We start from the raw sequence: 27,936 nt of genomic DNA, 5'->3' as shown, positions 1-27,936 counted from the left end.
TAGGGGGCTAGAAAATTTCGGTCTCGGGAAGAGACTCGGCACACTCCATCCTCCCTCCCGGGACACCCTTTCTTTAAACATTTTTTAAAAATAAAAGTCCCTTCAAATGTATATTCTTAGATATGACAAGGAAACGTAATCGACTTTAAGAAACTCTTTCCACCTGTGCCGTTTTTACCAAAGTCAGCAATATTTGTTATGAGACACTTTGCACGCCAATGGGGTTTGGTTTTTTTTTTTTTTTTAATAATTAAAATCTCCCGTGTCCTGTCGGATACACGAGCAGCTCTGGAGGAGCCACGGGATGCTCTGGTTACGTGCCATCGCTGTGGCTAATTGCCCAGGCGACACGAAGCCCCTCCGGCTGAGAGCATTTCACTGACAACACGCTCGTGTCCGAAGAACGGCACGTGGGCGAGAGGAGGTTCACGCTCCCAGGTGCTCTGAAACAACTTTCAGGACACAGAAGCTTGAACACAATTATTTTTAAGCAGTTTCACGTTGGCCAATTTCAATTAATCCCCTCAGCAACACATTGTTACCGCGTTCCACTGGAGGAAAAGAAGTTCCCCCCCTCCTATTGCTGCTGGCGGCTTGTCTCCATGCCAAAAATATTGGAACTAAAACAAGAAAGGGGGGGGGGGGGGGAAATGGCTAAAAATAATCAAGGAAGGAAATATCCATCAACAAACCTTGCTTGGGGTTGCTGGTCGCGGCGGCGGGGGCGCTGGCGGCGGGGTGGGTGTTCTCCGCAGTCCCGAAAGCCCCGGGGCTGTGCTCGGGGACCTGGCTGGGCGGCTGCTGGCATTGGAAGTCCCAAAAAAAAAAAAAAAAAAAAGGTGATAATGAGCACGCGAAAGGAAAAACTGGCACCAGGGAGCACAAGGAAGGAAGTGGGGAGAGGAGAACGGGGCGGGAAAGAAAGGAAAAGCGAAAGGTGGGGAAAATAAAGAGAAAAGATACACAGACTCATCGAATAAATTTAAGAAGTGAGAAAGGGAGGGAGGAAAAGGCAGCAGGAGAAGGGGAAAAAGAGACGATTGCAGTTAACAACAGCAAGAGCTGCACGGTTATTAACACGCCTCGTTCTCCCAATGCTTCTTCCGAGAGCGGCAGAAAGGCTTCCCTGCGCGGCCCGCAGAAACTCAGAGAACCACCAGGACTCCTGGACCTCTCTGTAATTCGAGGGGACGCGACTCCTTTCCCAACGCATCGCTTATTTCAAACCCCTTCGATCTTGTTATCGATATTCATTTGAATTTTTATATCTTGATTTATATGTAAATGGAGGGGGGGTGTGTGTACGTATGTATGAATAGCGTATATACGTATCGTAATATAGATACATACATATGTGTGTATATATATAATATATATTATATATAGGAGATATAGGAGATATATATATATCATAATACTACTAGTTATCACAGCGGGAAATTAATCTCGATGGGTTGTACCTGTGTGGTCGTACGAAAAAACCCACCCAATGCCTTCTACAAACAGAGTTACGGCCGGTACCCGCTGGGTAATATGAGAATAAACCCCATTGCGCAGGAATCGCGGGAGAGCGGAGGAGCCGGTTCCCAACGGACACGGAGCGAGCCCGAGATTTCCTCTCTGTGAAACCCAACCTGGAAGCCCAGCGGAGCCACAAGACCGAAAAAGCCACAGACCGCGTTATTTTAATGATGTCCCCAGCAGTAATGGGACAAACACCCCACTTGTGTTCCTGAAGGTTCGATAAAGAAGAAGAAAAATCGCTTGTGTTTTATCTCAGAATTTAAAGAAGAACTCGTGTAAGACGAAGTAACTACACCAAACTCGCTCAAACTCATAGATAACGCACTTGGGTACGTCAGAGTGAGCGTCGATGGGGCAAGTCAGCTACTTGCATTCGCAAAATCCCCTTAAACACGCACCAGGGACCAGGCAAAGAAGAAAATGGGGCTAAGTTTAAATTTAAAAATCGGAAGTGGAAAGCCGGGCAGCTCCTTACGGGTGTCTGCTCTCACCTGGCCATATCCCACGCTGACTTCCCAGGAGATCTACGGGAAAAGGGATTTTTAAACAACCACAATAAAGCCGAGTGCCCAAGGCACGGGTGTCTAATGCCTCCCTGCGGACGGGCTACCAGAAATCCACGCAAAACTTATTTCCCTAAAAAAAGAAACTCTCTGGCAACTTGTTCCTCCCCCTGGAACTCTTTTCCTCCCGTTTCCAGCTTTCCCAGCTGTCGCTTCTGAACAGCACAGAATAAAGAGTGAATTGTCTTCAAATACGCTATTTTTCACCGTTTCGGGCAAGAGAGAGGTAAAGGAGGACTGTGACAAGGCACGTCTGGGAAAAGAAAAATAACAATCCAAGTAAGCCGAGATTTCATTTGGGATTGCTCCGCATCCAGGAAGGAACCCGATGAGATCGGCCGGGCTCTGGCTGGGGAACGGCGTCCCCATCCCCGGCCAGCGCCGCGGGAAGCCAAGGAAAAGGCAGTTTTCCAAACAAGCCGGTCCCGGGAACGCTTCCCCTCGCCCGCATCGCACCGTTAGTTTCATTTTATGAAAAATTTATGGCCGAAAGCAGTGGGGGAAAAAGGAGAACGTGATAAGAATCACGGGAACCAAACCAGACTAGAGGACAAGAAACCTGTACGCCTGGAAACTTCTTGGCTCGGTTAATTTGTTTTCTTAAGAAATTTGGAAAACTCATTTATTTTGCGCGAACGATATTGCAGAGCAATACAAATGGTCTGGAAGTGCTGACCCTTACAGCTTCTTGGCTTCAAAACAGAGCATTGAGAGACTTTCTAGGAAAAAAAAAACCCACTCAAAATCACTCTCATGACGGGTGACGTTAAGAGAACTTGCTCTGGGTTATTCTGTCCTACCACGAACCGAAGCGCGAGCAAACACAAACGTGACAAATCCAGTGGCCCCTGGAAGAGGTCTGCCAGGAAAATAAGCGTCTCTTCCTCTTTAAAAGGCGATATTCTAATGCAAGTCAGTGCCGAGCAAACACTGCAGCCAGATTCGAGACGCGGTCCTGGGTTTTATTTATCTTCCCAGCAAAAAACGGAGCGTGGAAAATAGCGTCCTGCTAGAAACGTATAAATAACATCTCCGCTTGCTGCCAGCTTCCCTCACGCGGGAGCTCTAAAGCATTTTAGCAATTAAGCAACGGCTGCGGAGGGGCTGGGAAGACCCCACTTCAAGCTCTTTTTGGTCAGCGATGCTGAAAAACGCGGAAATGGCTCGAGTCGGGGCAGCAGCGCTGGTCGTCTGGGCAGGTCCAATATCTTTTTGATGATAAAAAAGTCTACTGAGAGAAGAGGGTGCTTCGGGTTCGCGTTACCCAAGTTCTGGGTATTCTTTGAGTCAGTTAAAAAAATAATCCAAATCGGAAGAAAAAACAATTAGTTTTGAAACCTATTATTATTACTACAAAATGGCTTCTTTTTCCAACGCGGAATTTGGGACAGGGGCTGGTCTACGGCAGTGGCTTCGACGCATTTCTTGAGCAAGTTTCTCCCCCTGCGCTCGTGTCATTTAAATAAGGAGATGACAGCATCAGATACTGGCCGCCAAGATAAAAGAAGCGTCACTAGAATTCAGCACACTTCTAAAATATCACCGGACTGGGAGACATTTTCCTTAGACGATGCTTCGTCGAGCCCGGAGACGGTGTGTTGGCGTTTTGAGCGTTCCACCAGGCGAAATCTCATCAAACCCCCCCGACGTGCGGGGTTCGACTCAAGGCGCCAGGAGCGTCGTTGCCGTTGTCTCGTTCCACCACCTGGTAGAACCTCCGCCACCGCTGGAATTCAGCCACTGAGCACGGTTATTAAGGCGTCATCTAATTTCATCCACGACATTACGCTTGCTCCGAAGAAATGAACTAGAGACGCTGTTGGGACAATAACTTTGATTTTCCTGGCTTAAGTAGGCTTAAATTTTCAGTTACGTTACACTAATGAACTTTTTCTGGTGAGCTCTATTTCAGAGCTCTTCTGTGATTAACAAAAGTGGTTCCAAGTACCTAATCAAAACGAAGCCTGGATATTAAACAATGAGGTATTTGCATACCTTACCCAGAGGAGATGATTGGACATCGCCGCTCTGCTCTGCATAGAAATTACAGCTGATAAAAATTCACGCTTATTAACCTCCTCTCGAAAAACATTTATTTCGTCCTGTTTGACTTAATTGCAGTGTCTTAAAATAGACTTCAGAACGCAAAAACGACGCGGTTAAGTGGCTGGAGAAGCTGCACGACGCACGAACGCAAGCTGAAACCCCGGCTGTTCTCAGCTCATGCCCACCTCTAACGGGGAGAGTCTTCAGCGTGAAGTAACGGGAAGAAGATCTCCCCAGCGCTCCAACGTTTTACGCGGCTAACACCGTCCCTTAGGGAAAATGCAACACCACCTCTTATGGAAAACGCTCGGAAAGAAGGTTGATTGATTCTCGGTGTAGCCACCTCTGGGCTCTCTCCCCGCCCAGCTGAACTTGCAGCTCATCAGAACCGCTCTCTGGCGGAAAAACAGCTTCTTCCAGTCGAGCGTTGCAGAGCTTGGTGCCAAACCCCGGCCAGACGGGAATGGCCCCGGCGTGGTGCCTTGCTGCCGCCGGTCCACAGCACAGCCCAGGAGGAGGACGCAGGTGACCAAAGCCAAGGGGTGATGCCTTTATGTCACAAGAAGATTTGACTGAATCGGGGGAATCGGGGGGATGGCCAAAAGCCGTAACTATCCCCTTGGTCTCAGCGGAGGGGAGATCTGTAGGCCTGGAGAAAAGGAGTCTGTGGGGAGACCTTCTCGCTCTCTGCAGCTCCCTGAAAGGAGGGGGCAGCCGGGGGGGTCGGGCTCTTCTCCCAAGGAACAAGAGGAAACGGCCTCCAGTTGCGCCAGGGGAGGTTTAGGACGGATATTAGGAAAAAGTTCTTCACCAAAAGGGTTGTCAAGCATCGGAACAGGCTGCCCAGGGCAGCGGTGGAGTCGCCATCCCTGGAGGGATTTAAAAGCCGAGCAGACGCGGTGCTGAGGGACACGGGCCAGTGGCGGCCTTGGCAGCGTTGGGTTGATGGTTGGACTCTGTGATATTGAAGGTCTCTTCCAACCCTAACGATTCTATGATTCTATTTAATCTCATTGATCCCAGTTACACTTTCACTGGCTCGGCCGTAACCTCAAGCTCTCGCTCTAGCACAACGCGCGTCTCAGGCGTCCGCTTTTGCCTCGGCACAGGGTGGTCAGCAGAAAAACTATCCAGATGCAGAGGGGAAAGTAAGGTTTCAGCTCAGAAAAGGCTGTTTCACCTAAAAGCTCGCAAAAACTGGTGACATTAAACAGGGAAGAACTTGGAAGAAGAAGAAATTGCACCCCAGCCTCAGGCAGGCTCTGACCTAAAGCCCGCCCATCACTCTGACAACCTTCATGTCTTCTAACCAGGCCCCCAGGCAGGGGGCAACAACCTCCAATAAAACATGGCCAACTTTGAAGGCTTGCGTCAAACCACAGAGTTTCTTCTCCACTTGTTCAAAACCGTTTCGGTTTCGCAGCGTGGGGCTGGTCACTACCTCTCCCAGAAGAGAGGGAGAACCGAGATGATCCGGGGAGCAAAGAGCAGCAGGGAAGAGGGGGGCAGCCGCCATGCGCCTCCTCTCCATCTCCAATGCTATGGGGAGACCCAGGGGGGCATCAACTCCTCCCGCTGCAGGTGGGGAAGCGTGGTAAGAGGAGAGAAATCATCTTCTAATTAGGTAACGCAGACGCTTCCAGCCCCAGCGGTTCATGTCATGGTGGACCTACGTTCCCGTCGGAACTGCGGCTCTGCGAGTCTTTGGCCCTGGGTCGGAAAGAACTAGAACAGACCTGGATTTCCAATCAAGTTTAATTTCCAGGCGTTACACGCGGACTTCTCAGGTGAAGGAGGACACAGAGACTTAGAAAGGGTCAGACTCAAAGGTGTGCGACAAGAAGAGATTTGTGAGCTACGGAAAACGTCAGCTCACAATATTCATGCTTTTTTCCTACATCAGAAAAATGCATTTTTAAGGTTGAGCATGCGGAGACCAAATCCGTGATAGATCTATCACAGTTACGCGATTAAGTTCCTGAGCTACAGTCATCCCGGTTCCTCTAAACAACACTGCTAAGGCGGAAAGACATTCGTATGGACAACGATGCAATTGAAGACACATAAGCTATCACACGCGTGGTGCGCAAGACTAACAGAAACACCGCGTTTCTCACAAATGTATCGGCTCCTCCTTTAAGGCTTTACCATCTTTAAAAACTACCGCTGACAGAAGACCAGGGAGGGGGGACTTGTAGCAGCGCTGCAGCTCCACGTTTCACAAGCTGCACGCTGGTAAAAACGACCAAACTTGGAGGAAAAAAAAAACAACAAAAAAATAATAAACCTTGAAGAACACTGAATATTTAGGACCAGCCAGGTGTCTGAGGAGACGGGTGGTGTGGGTGAAAGACACGGGAACCGGCTCTACCGAACAGCAAAGCAAAGCAGAGGTCACCGGGAGAAGGCTCCACGGCCACGTTATTACCTGAGGTGGGGTAGGTGTGGAAGTGGGTCTCACGATGGGAGGCGTCGGGTTCCTGCTGCCCCCTCCAGACATGATTTCTTCTGTTATGTCTTTGCCTCCCTGGTTCGGATCCCGGATTCGGATCTACGGTATCGAACAAAGAAATAATTCAAACAAGTCTTCTCGTTACACGTCGTCCTTGGGGGTTATGGAGAGGAGAGCAGGGAGAGGACATAATTCCACCACGCTCGGAGCCGCTCTGCCTGGAGCTGACGCTCTGCAGGAACGCCGGAACGTGGTTTGTGTCAAAAACTGGAAATGGCTCGGTGCGGCCCCCTTTAATCTCGAAACCTAATTTAATCCAAACGCTCGTCAACCACACCAGTTCGGTCTAAACAGGTCAGCGCATGACCCTGCAATTCACAATATGGTCTCCACTTCTGGAAAAGTAGTTTACTGCAATTTAGGAAATCCAGCAGACAGTTTAGCCGCAGAACTGAGCTTGCCAGTTAGGGGAAAGTGCAATAATAAATAAATAAATAAAATAATTAAAAAAAAAAAAAAAAAGGGCCATGTTTCACCCCGATATGAAATTCGGTGACCTCACCAACCCAGCTGTGGTAAAGGGGGAAAGAAATCAGCTCTTTTTGTGTTTTTCCCTTCCACACCGAGAGAAGCCCTCCCAACAAAACAGAGGGAATCACACGAAAAATACTGAGCGGAGGAAAGGGAAACCGCGAGAAGAGCCAACTAAAGTCCTGTGAAACTCATCGGCACTTCAGAAACAAGTATGGCTTTTGAGTCTCTTCACAGCCCCAAAATGGGAAGAAAAAAATATTTTCCAAAATAAACCACTTGAGAATCCTCGACTGACGCTTGGGCCAATCCGTGCCCCTGCACATGGGGAAGTCGAGCTCTCCGGGTTAATTTGAAATAAGAGTTTTTAATCTTCCCACATAAGAATTGGAGGTTTTCGTCAAGCTGCAGACAGCGCTATCGTTTGCCTGTCCACCGGCCCCAAAACTCCCGGCTGAACTCGCCCCACAGGTGACACCCAAAAGTGCCCGTTGTGCCCAGCACGAGGCACAGGCGCCAGCGAACCCGGGGGACAGGACCCCCCCGCGGGCAGGGGGCTCGCTGGGAACCGCCGGGCCCTTTTCAATTAGCAACACAGAACGTCATTAGCTGCAGAGTTATCAGCTTCGGCGTGGTGCGACGGCTTCTCGGCTCTTCGGGTGACGAAGACAAAGAAATCTACAGCGTTCCCTGGATATTGAAAAGATGTGGTCTTCTCTTATTTCTGACGGGAGTTTTTTTTGCCGTGAAAGCATTTAATTAACCACAGCAACAAGGACTTACAAGTTGGCACAAATTCCGGCCCTCTCCTCCTCCTGACTAGTAGTCCCCGGCATTAAAACAAGCTTTCCCTGCCTGCGTTCGCACTACTCGAATACTCAACTATCTACTACTCAACGCCAGCATGGGTACACACGCACGTTTACTTTTTCTTTAATTTCTCCCATTTCTTCAGTTGCAACACCAATTAGCAAACCGAAACAGCGCAGCCAGAGAAAATCACCTCGGGCATTTAAAGAACCCGTCGCTTTTCTGCTTCGTTGGCATGAAACGGTCTTGAACGCGATTGAGCGTTTCTGACCGGCTTGGCGTTTCCCACGGCATCAACGGCCACCTCATGCTTTGGATGCCGGCAAGAGACTCCTCGGGACTGACGAGGAGGGGGAAGAGGCGGCACGAGAGCTGCATCGCCCTTTGCTGGCAGCAGCCGCAGAAAAGGCCTTTCTTACAAGCCCAGCTACCGCTTCGCTCAGCTCTTCCAGGCTCCCCCATCAAGCACCGGCCCCGATCATCTTCACAAATCAAAAGACACAGATACTCTGCATTTTGCGCCAAGCACAAATCCCCTATTTTTCTTATTCCCCCCCCAACCCCCAGGAAACAGTTCTTTTAATGTTTTCAAACCACTCGAACGCACACCGTGATGTGAAGTAATTTCCCTTTCGATTGTTTAGAAACGATTCGCCCGCAAGTTCCAGCCCACCCCTAACCGCTTCTCTTTAAACGTGACATCCCCCTGGGGCGCCTTTACTCCTCCCTACCCTCAGGAATTAGGAAGAGAGAAAACGCGGTCTCAAACCTCTACCCACTTTCATATACGTCGTGCCTTCAGGTTCTTTCAAGCCCGCAAACATGGCCACAACTTACTGGTTTTCTACCTTTTCCGAGGCATAATATTAAAGTTTCTCTTTTTGCCAATTTGTGAACCAGTTCCCAGTGTTCTCCCAAACTGATCCGAGTTTGTTCATTCCCACCTGGCTCTTCGGTAAAACTCCGAGCAGCTGGGGATCCCCGGCTTGGGGAATTGCGTTCATTCGTGTTCATTACAAAACCCGCGAAAAACATCTTCCTTTTTTGGCCGAGATGCCACCAACTGGGAGCAGAAAACTCTCCATAGAAAATTGAAAAATAAGACACCGCCGCAGCATTGTGCAATGTTTAATTACGCTTAGGTAAGACTTAGCCCCTCTGTGAAGATAAAGTTCAGTTTTGAGCTTAAACTGATTAAAAATTTCCTTCAGGCTTGGGAGCAGGACGGTTCTCAGGGAGGACGTCTCGCTCCACGACCGTCACTTACCGTTTTTTTCTCTCTTTTCGCTGGTGGAGGCTGCTGCTGCTGCGTAGGCACTATGATGGGTGCTGACTGATACACCGGCTGACTCGGGTAGAAAGGTGTTCCTGGGAACGGACAACGAGACAGAAACGAGAAGGGGGGTGGGGGGAAAAAAAAAAAAAAAAAAAGAATGAGTTCACCTGTTAACGGAACAAAACCGAGCACAAGAGGTAAAACCGGCCGCCTCCTCCCTCCCCTCAAAAACCAGAGCTGCCAACAGCCAGCCGGCCACCGGGCTGCCTTTCGCTCTTCCCCACTTCCACCGAAACAGAAGCTCCGGCTCCAGCAAGACTTAAGTCACTACTTCATTTATTTTTTTCCCCTCCATGAACACAAAAATACGATCCCGTGCATCCAAACGGGAGGCTGCTGAAATCACCAGGGCGTGCACTGGCCCATCCTCGGACCCCTCCGACCGGCAAACAGCTGGGGTTCTTGGTGGCTCGGTTGGCGTTTGGGTTTTTGGTTGGTTTTTTTTTTTTTGCCTTCGTAGAGAAATTCAGCCAAGCCGTGACAAAGAATTTTGCAAACTGCACCCTATTTTGAAGCGTAGCCGGAAAATTTTAATTGCAAGCAACGCTCCTCTCGCGCTGCAACGCAAAAAAGCACGACCGCCGTCATTATTGTAAAATTACACCGCGCCGTTGATTAAATCTGTAATGTCCAACAGAGTGTACGGAATCAGAGTGGCTCGAGATAACCGTGGCTCGAAAGAGGTGCCAGACGTAAATAACGTGGGACAGCAGAGCCGTCTTCCGCCTGGGGACCAGGTATGGGGTGAACTTGTGAGGTGGCGCTGGGCTTTCTCAGCACGGACGCCAGAGGGACCTGCTTGCGCCGGAGGCAACCAGATTTATTCTTCAATGGAACTAACCTTTACATGGGAACGAAAATCTGCATCGTGTGTCCGTAACCAAAACGGGAGGTTATTAGTCTCTCGGGCAAATGGTGAAATCCAAGAAAGCAAAGGAAACCAGCCCGGCCCAGGCGGATTTGCAACTTCAAAGGGCGCGTTCCTCAAACTGGGAACTGGAAAGCAGGAGCTGGGCGCGGGCTCCCTGTCCGCACGCTCGGAGCAGGTCACTGGGAGCATCGGGCAGCTCCGGCATCAAGCTCCAGAGAGCTCTCGGACGCTGCAAGTGTGTATGGTTGGACTCGATGATCTCAAAGGTCCTTTCCACCCATGAAGATTCTATGATTCTATGAATTAAGGTGGCCAAAATGACTCAATAAACTTCTGGTTTGGAACTTCGCGGTAGGCAGCGTGAGTTCACATCTGGCCTCGGGGCACAGAAGTCTCCATGGGCGTCCCCAGGGCTTGGGAAGCCAGAACCCTCCCGCTTCGCTCCTTAGAAACACCGGCGCGGCCTCAAGCTCTTCCACAGCTTTGGCCAGGCGTTCCACGGGAGTCTGGAGAACGTGCGAGGACAGGAGCACGTCTGGGAGCCCGGCGATGTGTTCGTTATCTTGATTTCTAGTTTCCTAGAAACCAGGTCTAATCGGCCAGCCTGTAAGGCGATCCCTGCCAGCTACAGCGTACCTCAAGGAAGGACTCTTCCTTTTGAAATACTTTGAAAAGAACCAACCCCGCAAAGCAAGAGTAACTTCTGGGAAGGAATACAGCTTCCGTGGCAAGAAGCCAAGCGCGTTTTTCAGTGCGACGCTCTGTGCTCCGCACCCTGCCTTTTGATCCCTTCCAGCGGCACCCAAGTTTTATCCTCCATCCTTTCCGCTCATCATTTCAAGGTCTTTCCCAGCGCAGCACGGAAACGCGCTGATAGAAAAGAGAACGATAAATTGCAAAGCTGAAGACAGGGTGAAAAAAAAAAAAAACCAAAAAAAACCAAACCACCGTCCATCTTCACAAGTTTTGTCTTCTGCAGCGTTTTCCCTCATCGCCCTCTTTGCCACCTGCCAAAGCTGCGATGGTTTTGAGGCAGAGGAGCCGCGCGGGCTATGAAGTTTAAGGGAAGGGCCACTGGAAACAGCGTTATCCAGGCCTGGACTGTAGATTCATTGTCTCCCAACGCCACGAGCAGCACCTGGCTGGAGACTGAACGTTTTCCAGCCCTATATAAAGACAGAGCAACAGGAGGGAAAGGAGGACGAGCGCAGGCAAACCCGCAATCCCTCTGCCTTGGCTAAAGCTCCTCTGCCAGGAGAAGGCTCCGCGGGCCGGGGCTTCGCCCGCTGATGCTCTGCGGACGCAGCGGCCTGAAAACAAGCCACGACCGAGAGATGACAAGCCCCCGTGCAAGAAACCAGGCGCTTTCGGGAGTGGAAAGGAACCGGAAGGGAACCGTTTCCAAATTACAGAAGTGAAGACGGACAAACGGCACTAAGCGAGCTGAAAGTAAGAAAGCAGACGGGTAACAGCAGAAAAAGAAAAATGAGGAATACCGGGTAATTTCCGCATTTAGCGGATCAGATTTAAAGAGCCATTGCAATATTTCTTCTCTTTATTTTTTCTAGGATAAGCAGAAAGGATAAGCCTTATAATTGCTCTCTCTTTTTATTGAGAAATTGTCTAACCAGGCTTACTGCTTTTCAAAGTAGTCCCGTTAGCTCTCTATACACCAAATAAACAAATAAAAAAGAAAGAAGGACAAAAAAAAACAACCCCAAAAAACAGTCCAGACCTTTTCAAATGATAAGCAGGGAAGTTACCGGGGCTCTTCTCCCCTTTAAAATGTGTATTTGTGAAGAGCAAACACGCGATTCTGCCGACGGCACAGGGCTGTCGTTCCGCCTGGCAGGTGATCGCTCGCTTCCAAGGCTCCCAAATACCAACAGCTGAAGCCCCACGGAAAGCTGAGAGGATCGCTGCCCCCAACGGATCACAGAACACGCGCGGGCAGGCAGCACCAGACTGAACAAAATACCGCAAATTTGATAGCGAGTTGTGAAAACCCTTTAAAAGAAAGTCCCATACAACAGGGTGATGACTAGAATTATCCTGGGGGGTTTACAAATGAGCAAGAGAAGATAAATTAAAAAAAAAGTAGTTACATACATGATTGCCAGATACCCTATTCTGCATCTCATTCAAATACAGCTCGCAGGAGCTATTTGTTTTAAATATCAAAATACAGATCCCACAGGAAACCTTGGAGGGGACTGCGATGGAAATAGGATACGTCTGGTTCATGGCAACTCACTGGGAAAGGAGTAAGAAAGGACTTCGTTACTTCTATGTAAAAGATGATCGCCAAGAGAAGAGGTGTCGCGGGACGCTGACGGACATGGGGTCTGCAAACGGGGACCCAAAGGAGAGTTTGTCAGGGGCTGGAGGAGCCAAGGAGCGGGTGATGCAGGCGGGAGGGATGCGGGAGGGAGGGATGCAGGAGGGAGGGAGGGATGCAGGTGGGATGCGGGTGGGAGGGATGCCAGCAGGAGGGATGGCGGAGGGATGCAGGAGAAAGGGATTCCAGTGGGCAGGATGCAGGAGGGAGGGAGGGATGCAGGCGGGATGCAGGAGGGAGGGAGGGATGCCGGAGGGATGCAGGAGGAAGGGATGTGGGTGGGAGGGATGCCAGCAGGAGGGATGGCGGAGGGATGCAGGAGGAAGGGATGCGAGTGGGCAGGATGCAGGAGGGAGGGAGGGATGCAGGCGGGATGCAGGAGGGAGGGAGAGATGCCGGAGGGATGCAGGAGGGAGGGAGGGATGCCGTAGGGATGCAGGAGGAAGGGAGGGATGCCGTAGGGATGCAGGAGGAAGGGATGCGGGTGGGAGGGATGCCAGCAGGAGGGATGGCGGAGGGATGCAGGAGGAAGGGATGCGAGTGGGCAGGATGCAGGAGGGATGCAGGAAGGAGGGAAGGATGCAGGCGGGATGCAGGAGGGAGGGAGGGATGCAGGCGGGATGCGGGTGGGAGGGATGCCAGTGGGAGGGACGCCAGAAGGATGCAGGAGGAAGGGATGCAAGTGGGCAGGATGCAGGAGGGATTCAGGAGGGAGGGAGGGATGCAGGCGGGATGCGGGTGGGAGGGATGCAGGCGGGATGAGGGTGGGCAGGATGCAGGAGGGATGCGGGCAGGAGGGAGGGATGCCAGAGGGATGCCCAGCACTGGACACACAGCCTCTGAATTTTTAGGCGCAGCTTTGAAGCTCAATACCTGGAGGAGTCAACCAAATGCACCGAACAGAGCGTGCCAGACAACTTCAGCACACACAGCCATGTCGGGCGATCTCCCAACCCTTCTGCTTGAGAAAAGGCAAGAACCGGGAGCTGCCCATTAAAGAGCAAATTTCAGCCCACGCGTGAGTTACCAGCTCTTTGACTGGACTAACTTGATCTTTGCAGCACGAGCCCAGTGAATCGAACCACACGGCTTGTTCTTTACCCTCACGAAACGCCGAAGAAGGAACGCAGGGATAAGACACGTTAACTGCTGTATTGCTGCGAACAGAGTCAGGGCACAGCCCAATGGAAACCAGGCTGCCAGATGTATTCACAATACCTTAATAAATAATAACGATCGAGCAGGGAGGAACAAATAGCCACTATTCTTGTTCACATGGGATTACGGGTAGCTCTGCGAGTCGCAGCCTTTCCATAAGGGCTCGTGCAAACAATACTCTGTTATTGTGAATTTTTCAGGAGTGAATAATAAGGGCAGCGACACAACCAAAGCAAGCAGCTATTTGAAGTTGAAACAAATGCTAATCCATTTCGCTATTATAAATCTTCAGCTCGGCAACAGAAAAAACACACCCAGAACCTAGTTTTTGAAGAAATGTGCAGGCAGAACTTACCGTAGGCATTAGGGAATTCTCCAGGACCCGGTCCTGGATAAAAGGGTCCCGGTCCCGGCGGCTGAACGGGGTACTGCTGCGGGGGCCCCACGTACGGAGGGCCACTGTGACGATACTGGGAGGGGGGGGAAAAGAAAAATAACCTTTGGTTTACAAAGAGTTGGGCACCTTCACGCTGTTACATACGGAAACTGTAATCGAGCCCCCCAAAGGAATAAAGATCCGATCATCGAATGGGTTAATTGGAGATTCAGAACCGTTACTGCCGAAGAGAGGCAAGCTGCGTCATCTGAAGGCAAGGCAGCGAGGACGCCAGAGCTGCAGTAAAACAGTCATTCCCCAGAATTCAGTAGTCCCGTATTGTTATAAGGCCCCAGGTTTGAGAGTAACTGTAGAGCTATTAAGTCAATTTGGACACATTCATAGCACGAAACGTTTTCCAAGAGCTTAATCTCACACTGGTTTTGAGGGAGACCCAAAAAACTAGAAAGGTAATTGATTATTTCTGCCTCCATGCACAGGGGAACAAACACTTCACGCAGGAAAAGGACAGAGGCTAAATATGCAACTACCGGCTTAATTTCATCACGACCTCCCCCCCACCACCACCTCCGCCATCTCTGTGGGAAAGTCTTGAGAAAATCCAGACGGAGCAAAAGGTTGGTTTGCGGTTGGGGGGTGGCTGGAGACCGGCGTTTTTACCTGCGGTATACAGTACTGGGGGCCCTGGGGCATCGGGTAGGGCATTGGCAGGTGGTTCACCATCATGATGTGCTGGTTGGTTTGATACACCGCGGTGGGCGTCTGCGCACCAGGACGGATGGAAGGGCTGCTGTTCTGGATGGTGGCTCGGGGAGGCTGAATCTGAGGCCTCTGAAAAAACTAGGGCGAGGAAAGGAGAGAGGAAGGAGAGAGAACAAAAGAACTGGTCAGAGCTTCTGGGGAGGGAAAAAAAAAAAATAATAAACAAACAAAACACCAACCCCCTGAAATATCATTACAATATTATAACGCTACTTCCAAAGGGTTGCCACGCGTTCAGAAAACCGCAGGACAATTTCTGTTTAGCTGTAAATAGCGAGATCATGCCATAGCCTCCTATTTTACCAGGCAGGAAAAGGTAAGAAACTTTAAACTCCCAATACTCATTGGTTTGTATCTACTGAATTATATGCTTGACTTTCAGAGCAAATGTTAGAAAAATGGGTTTTGTCCAATATGTATTTTTTTTATAAGGTGGGCTGACGGCCAAAAAAGCCACCTTCATAAATATGCTAGGGAAAGCAAAGATCCAGGCAACGCTTTCAATATATTTCCAGAACAGCTAAAAAGCCAGATTTTTAGAAAGGCCAGAGGCGCCTCGTGGCCATCCTTTATACAAACTGAGCCGGGTGACTCGTCTGGCCCTCCCGTTTTCAGAAAGGTGGCAACCTCTTCCGGGGTGGCACCAAACTCTTCTACCACGTGTGCATGAAGTGATGCCCCACGCGGACGGAGCGGGTCCAGGAAACCAAGCAACCCACTGGTACGGGCTCCGTTCTCCACCCTTACGCGCTGGGAAAGGCATCGGCATCCACGGTACGGAGCATTCACGGCACCGGAAGCCCCTCGCTCCGGAGTCTTTGCAATCTTGAAACTCAGTCGGTAAGATACGCATCGGACATTAAGGCATTCACTAACGGAGGGATGATGCAAGTGAGAGAGACACTTATGCCATGCAGAACCAGGAGTTAAAGTTACCTGTATAGGTCTGAATCCTCCCTTCAATAACGAAGCAAGAAAGCAGCAGGAAACAGAAAGAAAGCCAATGGAACAGCTTACAGATCAATAGGAAGGAATAGGATATAACATGCACCCTAATTGCACACAATTCCATTCACCTTTCCAGCCTGCTTTGACTAATCTCTTACAGAAACAGCAAGAAAAAGACCCTGAGCTGGTACCAAGGACTCTTCTACCAGAATCCCAAGCCAGGGGTCGGAAACTCGTCTAGAAAAGTTTTATATGCCAGTTTAAAAAAAAGAAAAAAAACCCAACCAAACCATGATTAACTGCAGGGAACATGATACTACACAAAGACTTTGTTTACACTGTTCCTAAAACATCAAACGTTTTTCCTTTCTGGTCTCTCTCAGCGACACAGAGACAGCGGACGCAGCAGAAATCCTTGCTCAAATCATGGATTTGGTCTCCACCTCTGCACCAAGACCGGAAGGGTAAGAAACGCCCCGTATTTAATTGTTAAGCAAAATAAAAATAAAATAGTTAGGTCACCATACATCCCAGCAAAGACTGCTGACCGATGAAGCGCGTCGATGCAAACAGCTGTGAGTAGCGACAGCGTGAGTGGTGAGGAGAAGAGAGCGGTAACCACGAAGGAATGAAAGAATGAGCCGGGCTTTTCCGCCTCGGCGTTTGGAGGATGGAGGAGGGGAGGAGGAAGCTGTGATGACTCTACGCTTGACATGACGATGAACTTAAAACGGTCATTCCGGTGAAGACTTTATGACACCTAAGCTGTCCCCACACCAAACGGCTTCTCCAGGAAAGCCAGGGATGACTCCCCACCTCAGAAATCCAGACACCATTAAGATGAGCGCAACGCTTTTAAGGTCCAGCCCTGTGAATCTGGGTGGAGGATTGTCACCGGCACACCGTGAGTGTGACCTGAACCAGGAGAAGGCAACTGTTTTTGAGGAGAAAAATCCAGTAGCGAGGGTGCGGAAAGAAAACCAGAAGAGCAACACGCTGCCATGGTCCCGCATTAATAAAAATGGGGCGGCTGGCTGGATGCGGGGGAACTACACGCGTGTTGTGTGACAGAGGGCATACGCTGAATTTGTAATAGAATAACTAGAGTTTGCAATTTTTCAATATCCAAAGACACCAAAAAGTGCTAAAGTCCTTTCTTCTTTCACCGCAAATCGCTGAATAACGACTATTTCTAACCCGTTGGCAGGTTCCGGCAGGAGTCTCCCCAGCGTGGGGTAGGAGTGGGAGGAAAAAGTCAATAGCCCCCATGATTCCGTGTTTACAGAGAGTGAAAACGGGCTGGAGGTTGAAGCGGGACCCGTCCCTCTGCCGACAGTATCTACATCCACGGGGCAGCCCGGAAAAGCCTTCACGGCAAGAGAAGGGAGTCCTCCACCGGTGCGAGCCACAGACGCGAACCTGCTCCTCAAGTTTGTGCCGCGCCTACGAAACCTGCCAATAACACCACCGAAACCACCGAGGAAAAACTCCTCGTTTATGGAGAGCCTTCACTCCTGTCGCTGCCACGAAGCTCCATTTCAGGAAACGGGAGCCGGCTCTTTGCTGCTGGAGCCGGGGGAAGGACAGAGCGCTCTGCGGTGTGCTCCACAGGTTTGCTCTTCCATCAAGCATTAAACGCCACCAGGGTAGTGCCAAGCTCTTCTACAGCAAAAGGAGGACCTCGGAGGAGGAAACGCTGGGTTGAAAAACTCACCCTCTCACAAACACTCTAATACCGCCCGCACCATCGCAGAGGTAGCTCAGATCCGGAGATGCAGGAAAAAGGAGGAGGATTTCATTACTAAAAGGAAGAGGGACTCAGCAAGAAGAAAAGCAGATCCATCGTTCCAAGCAACGAGACCGTGAGGAGCTTTTGGCAGTGCCAACCAGAGATCTCTCTGCAAAGTCTGAATTACTTTTAGCTACTCCGCTTCCTGGAAGTAACACTGAAATTCCCAAGGACATTGGGTATCATCATCATCACCACCGGGTAGCATCTGATTTCTATGTGGGTTTTGCTGTTCAGAACAAGTACCATGGGGCTGGCAAACTGGTTTATGCTCCACCCTTGTTCCCGTCCCTCCAACACTAAGCCAGCAACATTTAAAGTCATTCTTAGAGATGTTTCACTATTCTGACTTGATTGGCTAAAAAATTTGCCTTGAAGGTCAAACAGATGCCTGCACAGACAACGTCTTCATGTAACGCTAATGATGTCCCATGGGAGAATACCAGGAGATTAAAATCTGGGATATTTTGGTCTCTGCTTCTTCTAACAAGCGTGGGATTTGGAGCGGAGCACAAACAGCACCCACTCAGGACCAGAACGAAGGTACCTGGGCCACGGGACGGCTTCTGATAGAAACCCTCCATTACACCAACCCCCCCGGACTACGTCCTTCAAAAATTAACATTAAGTCCTGCCGTGTCTACTGATGGTCCAATTAGTGTGAAATAAGCTACCCAGTTGTTCAGCACCCAGCGAGGACCTGAGCCGTGGTCCTCAAGGCACGGTCCCATCCCGTGTCTGTCAGGGAGGGATTTCTTGGATCATCTTAGAGTCAGTGCTACTGGGCAACGTGGTCTTGAACTTCTTCCTTCCTCAGGTTGCTCCTCCAATATACTCACAGGAAACACAACTAAACCCCTCTGCGACATCGCTTTTATCGGCTGCCTCGAGCTCAGCTCTTCCAGCCTGCTCGTTTCGTAAGCTCCCGTCATCTCAGCAGCCCGTCATCCTCCCGCTCAAGGAAATCTCTCCGGAAAAATCCAAAAGCAGAATCGCGCACACGCACACAGCCCTCCAGACAGGGCTTCCCCAGTACTTCCCAGCACGGCACTAACAACTCCTTATCTCAGCTGGAAATAACTTTAGTGGTTTCTCTACAGATGTCATTGCGCAGGTGGCTTCAGCTGAGGAGATCCCACTTTACGGAATAAAACCTTCTCCTTGGCCCTGGAGTGTAAGGGCCTGCACCCTGCAATGCTGGACGACGCCTGCCGGCCGGTCCTCCTCGCGCAGCATCCTTACGCTGGCCGCGTCTTCCAGCTCTGCGCTCATTAATTTGCTGCAGACACATACCTGCTATTTGTGCCAGAGTAATTAAGACTAATATGAAGGAAATCCACTACTGACCCCCCCGCCTGCCCCTCTCAGCACGACCCTGACATTTACTTCTCAGTCACTCCTGGTATACACACGCCCCAATAGCCTTTTATTAACCCTCGTCTTCGCCTGAATAATTTTCTTCCCGCATGACCCCGTGTCAGAAGTCTGCTGAAGGCCAGCCAGGTGAGGGGCTGTCATGTAGAAAAAAAATCAATGATCAAAGAGAGCACCAACCTCCTCCCGAGGAACCGCCACTGCATTTTAATTGATTTTCTATTTACTGTGTATTTCTACGCCATCGCCTCCAGTGAAACGTCTGTGGAGCGCTGCCCTCCGTGCTCCAAAAGCTTCACTGAAAAATAAACTCGTGGTAAGAGCACTGGAAACCCATCCACGCTAAGCTTTGCCCGTCGAACACAGCGCACACAGGCATCCAACTGGTTTTCTCCTAGATCGGATCAAGGCTGGCCGTTGCGATGGGGCCACAAAGTCCTGCAGAAGGTTGCGGTGAACAGAAGCAAAAGGGAAGTTCAGCACGTTGCCATCAACTCTATCAAATCACCCCCCCAAGCTCTCTGCTTTAATTAAGCTTTTCATACTCCAAGACAGCCCTGTTATTAATTTTGAGTCATTTGGGTCCCACCAAGGAGGCTGGTGGGATGCCCTAGCCCTGCCCTGGAGGAGGAGGTGTCTGCCCAGGCAATACAGCGGGAACCACGTTTAATCGAAAATGAAAGTTGGCACCTTATATTCGATGTTCAAACCCAAAGGCAGGCCCTGGGGCTGGGCGAGGAGCTGCAGCCCAGAGACGGGACAGCCCCGGTGCCAGCAGCAGGAGCTGCAGCAGAGCCCGCGGGTCCCCATCTTGCTGCCCCAGTGGCCACCACCAGTGACCCAGCGCAGCCCCTGGGGCACAACACGAGACTTGTTTTCCCCCTGCCTCAGACGTTCCTGATTTTATTATTTACTAATTCATAAAATGGGGAGGAAAAACCCCCTTTTGTGTCAACCATGGGATTTAAAACTGGTAGCTCCTTTCCACGGTCATGGATGAAGACCAAGAAATGATTACGGCAGCTGTTTCCCACTGCCTTCTAAACTCAAGGTGTTCCAAAAAGCTACAAACTGGTTTGTCTTGAGTCAGGGAGTACATTACAGAATCACAGAATGGTTGGGGTTGGAAGGAACTTTAAAGATCATCCAGTGCCACCCCCTGCCCTGGGCAGGGACACCTCCCACCAGCCCAGGTTGCTCCAAGCCCCGGCCAACCTGGCCTTGAACCCCTCCAGGGATGGGGCAGCCACAGCTTCTCTGGGCAACCTGGCCCAGGGGCTCACCCCCCTCACAGCCAAGAATTTCTTTCTCACATCTCATCTAAATCTCCCCTCTCTCAACTTGAGGCCGTTACCCCGTGTCCTATCGTAACACTCCCTGATCCAGAGTCCCTCCCCATCCTTCCTGTGGGCACCCTTCAGGGACTGGGAGGTCTCCCTCCCTCTTCTCCAGGCTGAACCCCCCCAACTCTCTCAGTCTGTCCCCACATCAGAGGGGCTCCAGCCCTCTGAGCATCTTCATGGCCCTCCCCTGGCCCTGCTCCAACAGGTCCATGTCCTTCTTGTGCTGAGGACTCCACAGCTGGACGCAGTGCTCCAGGGGGGGTCTCACCAGAGCAGAGCAGAGGGGCAGAATCCCCTCCCTCGCCCTGCTGGCCACGCTTCTTTTGATGCAGCCCCGGATGCGGTTGGCTTTCTGGGCTGCCAGCGCACATTGATGGCTCATGTTGAGCTTCTCGTCCACCAGCACCCCCGAGTCCTTCTCCTCAGGGCTGCTCTCAGGCCATTTTCCGCCCAACCTGTATTTGTGCTTGGGATTGCCATGGCCCAGGTGCAGGACCTTGCACTCAACCTGGCTGAACTTCATGAGGTTCGCACAGACCCACCTCTGCAGCCTGTCCAGGTCCCTCTGGATGGCATCCCTTCTCTCCAGCGTGTCGACTGTGCCACACAGCTCGGTGTTGTCGGCAAACGTGCTGAGGGTGCACTCGATCTCACCGTCCGTGTCACCGACAAAGATGTTAAACAGCACTGGTCCCAGTACTGACCCCTGAGGAGCGCCACTCGTCACCGGTTTCCATGTGGACATCGAGCCATTGACCGCAACCCTTTGAGTGCGGCCATCCAGCCAGTTCCTTATCCACCGAGTGGTCCATCCATCAAATCCATGCTTTTCCAATTTAGAGACCAGAATGTCATGCGGGACAGTGTCGAACACTTTGCATAAGACCAGGTAGATGACTTCGGTTGCTCTCCCCTTATCTACCAATACTGTGGCAACATCATAGAAGGCCACCACAAATTCCCACCTCTCCAGATCCCAAGGTTTTGTAAGAGGAGTGCCCGGCCCAGCTTCCTGTCGGAGAAGCTGCACCCAAAAGAACCCAAGTAACCCCAAGCTAAAACTGGCACAAACTACACCAGTAACCTCGAACTAAATGAGTCTGCCATGACCAGTAAACTCATCTCAAGCACAATTATAAGTCAGGAAGGGAACGATGATATTTCAGTTCGTACTTGTTCTTATTTCTGTTGTTAATTACACTGGCCTCTTCTTGAGCATCCTTTTTAAAATAACCCATATGCTCCTGAAGTCACTTCTTAAATTAAAGGTTATTCTACATTTTGGACTTGGGATTGGAAGAAAGCTGCAATTTTCGATTGTGCTTCATGAGGATCAGAAGCAACGAAGTGACTCAAGAGCTCAACTTAGAGAGGACAGAAAGGGCGAGAGCAGCAGCCGCATCCGCTAAAGGAACAGGGTTTAGTGGTGACTTGGCGGCGCTGGGTTAACGGCTGGGATCCGTGATGGTTTTAAAGGTCTCTTCCAACCCAAACGATTCTACGATTTTGAGAAAAAAACACAAGTTGACAGTCTATTTAAAAATACTGCCACAAAAGACTTTGTAGGGCCCATTTTCTTTCTCCTGTAGAGTGAGACGTTTCAGCGGTTTCTCGGGCAGCGTGTTACCGCCATCGAGGATTTTAATCAGAACCACTTTTAATCAGAACCACTGCAGCTATTTTCATTTGACTTCGACCACTATCGGCATCCTAAATCTCATCCCACTATTTTCTTTTATACAGGGTTTGACGACGCTTTCTGTAGCATCAACTGACCACCAGCCACCAGGCATCCCCAGCCGAAAAAAATTCTTTATAGAAGTCGCCGGTCAACTTCAGGTGCTTCAATCATGCTAATTTGAGTACCTCAGCGATCTAATAATTACAGGAAATAACATTAAAGAACAATCCATTATTTGACTGAGGGAGACACAGAATCAACACGAGGCACACGTCAATAAAATCACCCTGGGACGGGCAGGGGAATCGTGGCCAACCTCACGGCGGGGCCGCAGAAGAGCAGGTTACGCTGTTGGCAGAAATATTAAGTCCATTTACTTATTTAGTACTTTTTAGGTTACAAAATCTCAAAGCCTGCTGCTGGTGTTACACAGTTGAACTACTGCGGCATCTTAAAGGTTTCCCACGGGAAAATAACCATTTATATTGGTCTCGAGAATCCTTCAAGCCTGGGGTTTGGGGTGAGTTTGCTTCAACAACTGTGACCCTCCTCCTCACGGGTCGGTGGCCAAAATCCCCCTCCCCATCCCCAATCCGCCCCGTGGGCAGAGACTTTTGGATTAAAAGAAATCGACAGCTCATCTGCAGCCCGGGCTCCTCCGCGCCCGTCCTGATCCAGCGCGTGACGGATGTTAACTGGGAATAAAGCCCGCGATGTTTTCCTAACGGTGGCGGCTTCTCGCAGATAATCATAAGCAGACTCCCACTGTGACGGAGTCAAAAATCTAACTGCAACACAAGTTAAATGTGCAGTGAAATAGGGAAATTACAAGTTTTACCCCGCAGGCAGGGTCGTAACTGGGCCCAAAAGACAGTTTTAAACGAAGGTCAGACCCGCTGGTGGCAGGGCCGTACCAGTAAAGCCACCGAGACCGAAATCCTTTCCTCCGAGGCTGTGCTGCCTCGAGGCTCGTGGTCCAAAACCTGCCCGCAGCGAGCTCAATAATTTCTATGAGACTATTAAATGGCTCACGCTGAATATAGCATTTGCCTTAGTAACGACCTATGAAAGAACTAACGTGTTTCTGAACAGCGATGCATTTTCGGCATCCCCTAACACAAACACAGACCTGAAGTTAAGGTCGAGAGCGGAAGCATCTAAACAAGATCCTAATTCCGTCGTTCCCCGCGTTGCCCAGTCATCCCGCAAACGTTCCTTCCACCGTCGCCGCTCACCGCAGCCCCCTGCCACGCACAGGAACCGTCTCTCTCTCCCTCCCGTGACACCTGCCTGCGAGCAAACAAGCGCAAATGCCTCATTCTACCTTTTAAGCCCTTTTTTTGTTTTTTTTTTGGTCCTGCTCTGGCAGGACACCTGCCTCCACGCTGCGCTCTGAGGTGGAAGGAACAAAGATTATCAGCTTTTTTGTGTGCCTGGGCCCCCTTCACACACTTACCTGCTCTCCCGAGACAGCGCTTTCCCAAACGTCCTCATCCCTACGGTATTAAACTGCCCAGGCTAATGGGAGCGAAGTGAGAGCAAAAGTAATTCCCCTGAAACAAACCTTCCCCGACTTAAGCCCCTGTCCTGGCATCACTGGAGTTAATGGGACGTTTTTTTCCTGTAAACTTGGTGGAAACAACCTGTTCCTTCCAAGCCAGGAGAAGGAAGAGTAAGGCAGACACAACGGAATCTGGGAGAGCTTTCCCGCGCTTGCCGTGACTCTCTTCCTCTTTTCCACCCATCAGAGCCGCCTCTGGCCCTGCAAAAGCTACAAGAAGCAGCAAAATCGATCCCCAGGGGAAAAAGGATTTGGCAAAGATGAACGTAGAGTTGACAGAAAAGACAACTTCGGACACCTGGACCAGGACAGAAGGGACCCGTGCGCCCGTCCCGGCGCTGAAGAGGTCCCGCTGGGGATTTCTGCCACCCCAGTAAGTGCTGCCTGTGAATTCCATGAGCCAGAGCGATTCCTAATTTTCATCCGTCTTAATTAAGCGGTTCCTTACAAAGTCCAAGTCATGCAAGGGGAATACTGCAAAGACTCCTGAACGTTTAGCTTTCACAGGGTGAGTGAAACCAAGATGAAGCAATGCAATGGTAACAGATAACCAGGCGTATCGCGCAAGAAACGCATGAATCGGAAAGAATTTGCCTTGCTCTGAGTTTGGAAAGTTGGATTTTCTCAGGGATGCGAATGCCCGGTTCTCGTTGACGTCTTCAGCTCAGGAAACTTAACCCACCGGCTAGTTTGGGAAACATTCCGCCAAGTTCCTAGCGACTCGAAACGGCAAGCAGATCTCACAAATACCTGGCCATGATCTCTACCGGTTCTGCTTTCCTATGGCAAAGGCGTTAGGGGGGGTGGTTAATGAGCGCAGTGACACCAATCCACAATTAAAAGGGTTACCCTGCGTCGCAGGCAGCTTGTTAGCGGGGTTATGCACGTGCTACTTATCTACTAACCGGGCTGGTTTCGAAGCCAGCCTACGTTCCGAGTTAGTGGGTGAAGCACCTCCAACCACCCGCCACCCCCAGCCAATTAGTTTAGGATGATAACGAAGGGGCAGGGTACTGTACCTGGTGATGGGCAGGTCGAGGCCCCGCTGCAAACTGAGGAAAGGCGGGAGAAACAAACACAAAAGGAAAGGCACAAAGAGTCAGAAACACCACAACGGAACCAAAATGTCACACTCTATGCAAAATAAACCCACGAGGAAATTAAAAAAAAAAAAAAAAAAAAGAAAAAAAAAGAAAAAAAAGAAAAAAAAAAAGAAAAACAAACCACAAAACAGTTGAAAGCTTTGCTGCAGGACAGGGACAGACAGGTACTGAGGTACAAGGAGTGAACATCGCTTACGGGGGAAGCGCGCTGCTCGAGAGCTGGGGGATAAAACAGCCAAAGCGGCCAGTTATTTTAAAGGCGCTCTAGCGTATGAACGCAGGCATTCCTTATCCTGCCTGGGGGAAAAAACAACAACAACGACAACAACAACAACAAAAAAAAAAACAACAAACCAACCCCCAACTTAAAACAAGCAGCAGCGGAGATTTTAAACTGTTTAAGGTGGAGGTAAATGGGTAAAGCGGCTGGACTCAGAGCCGTTCCAAACATCTGGTGGGAGCGGAGGAAGGAGCCCGCTGGCACCGCGAGCGCCGGCGGGGGCCGGGGGAGCCCCGCGAGGCAAACACCAGCCATTCTCCGCACGGACACACAGTGCAAGTTTGTTTTCAGCTATTTTGTCTTTTTTTTTCTTTTTTTTTTTCCCCCCTATAGTAATCACACTATAACCCTCCTTAGGATTTGTGTCCCCTCCCCACCCCGCACCCCGGCTGGCAGCGGAGGAGCCGGGTTAACCCTCCTGTCCCCCGGAGCCGGAGGCAGCAGCGGCGGAGCTCGGCCGAGGGGACAGGAGGTGCCGGTTCCCAGCCCCGAGCTCGGGTTATCCAGTCACATCCCACCCACTGGGGTTACGCCCGGAGGAAAGGAATCAGAATTTTAAACATTCAAAGCATTTCCCAATAAGTAACCGGTTGTTAAAATAGAAATAAAAATGAATGCAAGAAATGGAAAATAGAAATAAAGATGAGAAGGCAGCCTCTTCCAGAAGCTGAGTTAGGTCTTTAAACCCTTAATGCTCAGTGTAACCAGAGCTCCACGGTGAGAGCAGAGAAATCGATTGATAATAACTCCAATAATTAAAGAGAGCAAATGAAATTAGATCTCTACCTGTGGCTAGTTGTGACGGCCGAGTAACTCACGGCACGTGCCGAAGCGCAGCCCGCCTCCGCCAAGTCCTACTACAGGGACTCGCTAGGGTTCACCTTCTGCCCGAGAAGAGCGATCAAAACTGGCCACTAATTATTGATTTTCTTAAATAAGAGGTTTTTTTTCCACTAAGAAAAAGTGGGCTGGGGCTCACTTACAGCCCCACCTCCCAGCTGTTTCCTGTTTCAGTGCCATCAAACACGAGAAGCAAAGCATAAATATTCCCTGGCCCAGCTGATTTTCTCCTTTATAAACAATTTAATCGCCTATATTTAAGATTTCCAAGAAGTAGCCTACTAATACCGGTGTTTATATATTCCATCTGCCTTCACCTCATCCTGACACTCGGATGAAAAGTCACAAAACCCTTCAGAAAGGAGAAAATACGCACACGCGGACTATTTTCTAGCACAAGAGTTTGTAAAGAACGACCTGCGCTCATGCACCAAATAGAGTTTTCCCACCCTTGAAAATTTTCCCTGAGCCTTAGATTAAAGAAAAAAAAGAGAAAGCACGATCGTGCCGTAAGAGCAAAGAGCTAAAATGTCTATTTTGCCCTCAACGGGAGGAGAGCAGCACCCGGAGTCCCAGCGTCCTCCCCAGGCCGGGGGCGGAGGGGACGGTGGCTCCTACAGCGACGAGGGACGGGCACCGGGATGAGTCTCGGGAGGCGAACGCTCTTCAAGTCCTGCGTTTCTCCGGAAGAACTCCTCAAAAACAGCTCAAATCTCTCGCCTTCGAGAAAAGGGAACCAAGCTCACCCTGGCGGGGCTGACACAGGGCTTTGCGGCAGGGCTACACGTTCCCTGTCGTGCACCAACGACAAAAAAAAGACGACTCAAAAAGAGAACGATGGGGCGCAAAAACCTCGCGCCGCCTGATTTGAGGGCCGAAGTACCTCTCTTATCACTGCTCCACAGAAAAGGTTGGTTCTCGCTGTGTTTAAAACAAGAGCTGGAAGCTTACATCTCCAGAAGATAAAGTGTATCCCATGGTGAAAAGCAGTATGCGTTACGAGGAAGGAGAAAAAGGAAAAAAAAAAAAAAAAAAAAAAAAAAGAAATAAAACAAAACCTCAATGTTAGTGAAAAACACCCTAATCTATTTTGCGCTGGTCACCACTGGCTATTGGTTTTTTTTTAATTTTTTTTTTTTTTTTTTTTTTAAAATAATTCAGGTCGATAGGATTTATTCCTCGTAGTAGCTGTAAGCAACAGAACAAACTGTAGTCACTGCTGGCTCGGATTAAAAACAGACGCTTTGGGTTTGGTTGGTTTGGTTTTTTTTTTATCTCTGTCCGATGAATTTGGAGATAGAAAGGAAAATTTCTTTACGAAACCCGGGTCCGACATTTCTGCCCCCCCCCAACCCCCGTACCCTCCGCGGCCCCGCGCTCTGCTTTGTGCGGGGCACACTCTCCACCCGCCGATGCTGAGCCGGCACCTCCGGCCTCTCCGAAAAATAACCGTTCTGGATCGCTCAAACGGCCTCTCCCATCACAGATTTATTTATTTTTTTTTTTTAATTTTTTTTTTGACAGACCTCCTAGAATTGGAGAGTTTGTATTAAAAATCACCTGGCGCTGGGGGCGGGCACGGGCAAGAGCTAACGGAGAATTCCCAGTGGTGCCGAATGACTCCGATTTTGGTTTCCTTCCCCCAGCTGGAGCTGCGCTTTGGAATTCTCCGCTATCGGAGTGACGTTACGGCGCTAACGGGGAGCAAACATGAAGCCAGTTGGATTGCAAAGGCTGTCCCGGGAGGGACAGAAAAGCCTCAATTCTGCAAATTCCAATGGCCCTTGGATGCAGAAACGGGATGGAGGATGCTCCGGCTGCTCGAGGAAGCGGGGCGAGGATCAACCTCGTTAGTGCCACAGCCTATCGACCTACCCACCCCAGGCGGGGACGGCAGAGACGGCCTGCCGCCACCCTCGGCCCCTCCGCGCCCTCCCCACTCCACCGAGAAAAAAGAAAAAAAAAGAAAAAAAAAAAAAAAAGACAAGTTAAAAAATAAATTTAAAAAAAATAAATCAAAATAAATGGAAATCAAGTCCAGAACGAAATGCAAGAGTAGTCGGGGGCCCGGCCAGTCTTGCATTTGTTTTGGGGTGGGGAGGCGGAATGAGATGTTATGGGTGCGCTTTTAGTAACGGGGTGGGAATGGTCACTAGCAGAGCGATGGCAAAATCCGCACACAGGAGAGTTTAAAAAAGAAAAACAAACAAACAAACAAAAAAAAAAACG

At 50.1% G+C, this 27,936-nt stretch overlaps 1 protein-coding gene across 27 annotated transcripts in view; it reads right to left on the bottom strand.

Annotated features, from left to right (window-relative positions):
- Window positions 1-27,936, bottom strand: part of EIF4G3 (eukaryotic translation initiation factor 4 gamma 3) — a 156,250-nt gene that overhangs the window by 51,697 nt on the left and 76,617 nt on the right. For 10 of the 27 annotated variants that reach the window (XR_012583955.1, XM_074560530.1, XM_074560536.1 and 7 more), the window contains 7 exons: window positions 24,504-24,536; window positions 15,725-15,745; window positions 14,687-14,866; window positions 13,985-14,099; window positions 9,194-9,294; window positions 6,562-6,684; window positions 693-801 (listed from right to left, as the gene is read on the bottom strand). Coding sequence is in view for 26 of the 27 variants with exons in the window: in XM_074560530.1 (XP_074416631.1) it covers window positions 693-801; window positions 6,562-6,684; window positions 9,194-9,294; window positions 13,985-14,099; window positions 14,687-14,866; window positions 15,725-15,745; window positions 24,504-24,536 (682 nt within the window). In the remaining variant the exon portion in view is untranslated. The remainder of the gene's footprint in view (window positions 1-692; window positions 802-6,561; window positions 6,685-9,193; window positions 9,295-13,984; window positions 14,100-14,686; window positions 14,867-15,724; window positions 15,746-24,503; window positions 24,537-27,936) is intronic. The other 17 variants (XM_074560535.1, XM_074560541.1, XM_074560542.1 and 14 more) reach the window with 6 other exon arrangements.

The sequence above is a fragment of the Larus michahellis genome, chromosome 16, assembly GCF_964199755.1.
Source record: "Larus michahellis chromosome 16, bLarMic1.1, whole genome shotgun sequence".
NCBI classification, from domain to species: Eukaryota; Metazoa; Chordata; class Aves; order Charadriiformes; family Laridae; genus Larus; species Larus michahellis.
The sequence above is the reverse complement of the archived record's forward strand: the minus strand, read 5'-3'. Positions and strand labels throughout refer to the sequence as shown.